At 26.7% G+C, this 5,130-nt stretch overlaps 1 protein-coding gene across 1 annotated transcript; it reads left to right on the top strand.

Moving 5' to 3' along the window:
• The first annotated feature begins 418 nt into the window (after positions 1 to 418).
• Positions 419 to 4,218, top strand: LOC118648378 (GATA zinc finger domain-containing protein 14-like). Its single transcript, XM_036294708.1, has 3 exons — positions 419 to 478; positions 1,072 to 2,661; positions 2,948 to 4,218. The coding sequence occupies exons 1-3, from the start codon at positions 472 to 474 to the stop codon at positions 4,024 to 4,026; spliced, it is 2,676 nt and encodes an 891-aa protein (XP_036150601.1). The 5' UTR covers positions 419 to 471; the 3' UTR covers positions 4,027 to 4,218.
• Positions 4,219 to 5,130: the final 912 nt, after the last annotated feature.

Below are 5,130 nucleotides of genomic sequence, written 5' to 3'. Positions count from 1 at the left end.
TACAAAATTTTTTTACAAAAATGCAGAAATTTTATAATTACTAATATAATTTTCCATTTTCAATAAATTGATTTTATGATATTATGTTTTTTCACTAATCAGTAATTTTAAAATTATAATAAAAAAATAATTTTCTTTGTACTCTGTTTATAGAATCACATATGTTTAATTATATGTTTAATTATATGTTTAATTATATGTTTAATTATATGTTTAATTATTAAAGTAAAATTTAGAACATAAGTTAAATTAGAATCTAATCGATTACAATTGACTCAATACATTCATGTAATTTTGCATTGTTGCTATTATGTTGCAGCTTTTTGGAGATTTTAAATATGATATAGTTACGAAAGAATAAAAATAAACCCAGGAATAACAATTTATTTTAATATGTACGGTCTATATAAATATAAAAAACATTGTTCTGTTGAATTTTGAAATGCACGAAGAAGGAGACATTTAATTGTAATGTATAGTAAGTATTCTGCTATTAAATAATGTTATGCAGTAAAATATCTTAAGTGATTGTTTATATAGTGACATGCAAATTTTTATTTTTATCTATTGATAAATAAAAATAATTCTACATATTTATATATATATTTATATATATTTTTTTAATGATAATCAAGAAATATAAAATGTCTTATTTTTTGTTATGTAATATATGTATGTACTTAAAGTGAGAATAATTTCTTTAATTTAATCAAAATATTTGAAATTTTTTACTTAAAATAGTTGATCAAAGCTGTTTATGTAAAGAAACAAATTAGTTTATTCAATTTTTCAAACAGCATATATTACATAATATTGTTTAATTTAACAAGTCAGTATTTCTTTAATTAATAATGTTTATTATAACATTACGTTTGAATAAAGTAAATCTAAACAAATTATTTAAACTAATTGTTCTCCCTCTCTTTCTCTCTGTATTAGAATAAAAAATATTAAAAAAAAACTTATTGAATTAAATTTAATATATCTGTATGTCTAATAATTTAATTTTATTTTGATTAACACATTTCTAATTTAAATTTTATTAAGTAATTTAAAAATGCTTTAATACAGGTAATCTTGAAGTGCTTAATACAATAGCCACAAATTTAAATTTAAACGTACCAGTGGTACAATTAAACGCTGGTCCGGATTTACAAAATAAATTTACTGCAAACAACATGCCATTAGAGTGCAATTTACATGTACAAGTCGCACAAAATTCTAGTACGGAGCTACAAAATGAATCTACTTCAAACAACATGTTACCAGAGTGCTATTTACATGTTCCAATCGTACATAATTCTAGTATAGAGATACAAAATAATTCTACTTCGAATGACGTGATATCAGAAGGCAATTTACATGTACAAGTTACACAAAATTCTAGTACGGAGCTACAAAATGAATCTACTTCAAACATGTTACCAGAGTGCCATTTACATGTTCCAATCGTACATAATTCTAGTATGGAGATACAAAATAACTCTACCTCGAATGACGTGATATCAGAATGCAATTTACATATACAAGTCATACAAAATTCTAGTATGGAGATACAAAATGACCCTACCTCAAATGAGGTGTTATCAAAGGGCAATGTTCATGTGCCAGTTGTACAAAATGCTAGTAAGGAGCTACCAAATGACTCTATTTTAAACGACATGTTATCAGAGTGCAATATACATGTACCAGTTATACAAAATGCTAGTACGGAGCTACAAAACGACTCTACCTCAAACGACATGCTATCAGAGTGCAATATTTATGTGCCAGTTTTACAAAACGCTAGTTTGGATCTAGAAAACGAATTTACCTCAAATGACATGCTGTCAGAGTGCTCTTTAAATGTGTCAACCATAAGAAATGTTAGTACGGAGTTAGAAAATGAATCTGCCTCAAACAACATGCTATCAGAATGCAATCTATATGTGCCAGTTATACAGAACGTTAATACAGAGCTACAAAATGAATCTGTCTCAAACGACATACTATCAGAATGTAATCTACATCAGGATATATTAAATCCATCAGAAACATCTATTGATAATTTTACATTAAATACTAATTTTGATCAAACAGTAACTATTTTATTTGATGAATTGAATGATTTAGGGATATCTCCGAATAATATGTTAAACTATTCTAATGAAGATGAAAATAATGTATCTAAGAATCTCAATCAATCCTGCAATGTGGATAATTCTATGGAAATTGAAAATAACAGAAATGAAGCAAATCATGAAAAAGCGATGAATGATATTGATGTGGCAAAATTAATAAAAGAATCTAATAACAATTTAAAACAGGTTAATGACATATCGAACTTAAATAATTCTGATTGTAGCGATTGCTACAGTGATAAAGATCCTGATTATCATTACAGTACTGATTCAGAAAATTCTGAGGTAGAAGATGATGCTCAACATTGTTCAATACAATCTACTAACACTACAAATAGTAGTTTAGAAACATCATTAAATGCGTCTAGACAACAAATTTGTGATGATGCTAATTTACATGTCGAATGTTCAAAACCTAAAGGTCAAGAAAAGAAAAATTTTTGTTTTTATTGCAAAAAAATGCAGGCAAAAATAAGTAGACATTTAGAACGTGTTCATAAAAATGAAGAGGAGGTAAAAAAGTTTACTGGACTACCAAAAGGTATAGAAATATTTCAATATTATTATTTATATATAATGAATCTTTCTCAAACGACATGCTATTAAAATGTAATTTACATCAAGATATGTTTAATCAGCCAGAATTATCTATTGAAAATTTTACATTGAATACTAATTTTAGTTTTGTGTTAAAGTAAAAGTAAAAGTTAATAAAATAAAATAAAAATGACAATATTTAATATCCAGTACTTTTATTATATTATTTTAATTAAATTTCTTTATTTATTTTTTGTAATGTTGTTTGTCTCTTTGTTGTTTTATGTTAGGTAATAAAGAAAGACAAAAGATTATCGGACTTTTAAGACGAAGAGGCAATTATTTATACAATACAGATCCCACATATAATAAGGGAGAACTCATAGTTTGTAGAAGACCAACAGAATCAAGAAAAAAAGCTGCACATGATTTTATATGTTGTGCTGGCTGTAAAGGCTTTTTTACTAAGAATAATATACGTCATCATTTTAAACAGTGTACAAAGAAAATTGTTGGCAGAACTGTGAAAGTACTGGGAAGAAAAGTTCAAGGAAGAATTCATGAAAGTGCGAACTCTATTTTAAGAAACGTTGTATTTCCGATATTAAGAGAAGATGACATTATCAGATTGATAAGATACGATGAATTGTTGATTACTTACGGTAACAAGTTGTGTATAAAGTATAAACATCAACACCAACAAGATATGATTAGAGCTCGTTTGCGATTATTAGGGCGATTTTTAAAAGCCATCAAAAAAATTAATAAAAATGTCACAGATTTTTTTAGTATTTATCATCCATCAATATATGATGACTGTATTACAGCTGTGAATCAAGTAGCAGGTTATAACACAAGTACAAAAGTTTATGCAGCTCCTTCCGTTGCATCAAGAATTGGCACTCTTATAAAACAAATAGGAAATCTTGCTATTGCTGAATGCATAAAACAGAATAAATTTCAAAAAAAAGTAGACATAGAAAACTTTTTAAAGTTGCTACAAGAAGATTTTGGCGTATCTGTCAATAAAACTGTTGAAGAAAGCATATTACAAGCTAAGCGCTATCAATTACAAGAATTACCTCCGTTAGAAGATATAAAATTATTGCACAATTTTTTACAAACTAATAGGCGTTTGGCATTTCAACGTCTCAGTGACACATTTACTTATGATAACTGGCGGCAACTGGCACAATTTACTCTAATTTCGGTTCAAGTATTTAATAGACGAAGAGCCGGAGAAATTGAACGCATTTTTATCGATGATTATAAGCACCAAGAAGGTATAAATGAACAAACAAATCCAGATTTATACGAATCTTTATCACCTGAAGCTCAAAAAGTAAGTTTGCAATGCTTCTATGTGTAATCGTTTAACGGAAACTTGGGGCAGAATGGGATAGTGGGATAAATGAGACGGTACTATTATTTTCATTGCACGGTGCCACAACCATGCAGAAAACTTGTTACAATCAAGAAAGTGGCCTCAATCTTATCACGACTGTTGAAGCACTTCACTAATTTTCACGGTTGCGGCACCATGCAATGAAAGTAATAGTACTATTCAATTTTAGCCCCTTATCCCATTCTGGCTTAGTTTTCCTTATGTGTTATAACATAAAAAAACTATAAAAATTAAAAAATTTATATATAGATATTAATTACAAAAGTTATATTGGAAATTATCGTGAAGTTAAACTTTTAAAAGTTATATTATACCTTATTTATATTTTTGTTCATTTATTTAATCTATTATGTATCCATATTTTTTCTAACTTATACGCTCTATTAATTAAATTTTGTAGTTTCTTTATTCTAATTTTTATGAATGAATAATAAATAAATGCGCATAAAAGAATCTAACGTTTTAAAATATTAATAAATCTAAATAGTTTAAATGTATTAATATGAATGTTAATTAGAATTTTGCAGTTATAAATAATTATATATATACATTTATACAAAAAAGTAAAAAGGAATAAAATAAATATTGACACTATTGAAACATTACACATGGAAATATTTAGACTATTCAATATTATACTTAATTTCACATTTAATTTTTAAAATAAATATGTAATTGTTAATTTTAGATAGCTATGAAATATGTAAGATTTGTTATTAGAGGAAAATTAGGAAGACCTGTACCTGTTCTTTTGGATTCCGAAATGAAAAGTTGTATAGATTTGCTCTTACATTACCGTAAAGAAGCAAAAATACCTGACGCAAACCTATACATCTTCGCTTTACCAGGTTACGATAAAAAGAGGTTTAGATATATAAGAGCTTGTGATTTATTACGCACATATTCTGTAGCGTGTGGAGCAAGTATGCCTCTTAGATTAAGAGGTACAAAGCTTCGTAAGCATATTGCAACAAGATGCATTACACTGAAATATGTAAGATATCATAGCTATCTGAAATTAACAATTACATATTTATTTTAAAAATTAAATGTGAGTGTAAAAATTAA

This window comes from Monomorium pharaonis, unplaced genomic scaffold (genome assembly GCF_013373865.1).
Source record: "Monomorium pharaonis isolate MP-MQ-018 unplaced genomic scaffold, ASM1337386v2 scaffold_410, whole genome shotgun sequence".
Taxonomy (NCBI): domain Eukaryota; kingdom Metazoa; phylum Arthropoda; class Insecta; order Hymenoptera; family Formicidae; genus Monomorium; species Monomorium pharaonis.
The sequence above is the reverse complement of the archived record's forward strand: the minus strand, read 5'-3'. Positions and strand labels throughout refer to the sequence as shown.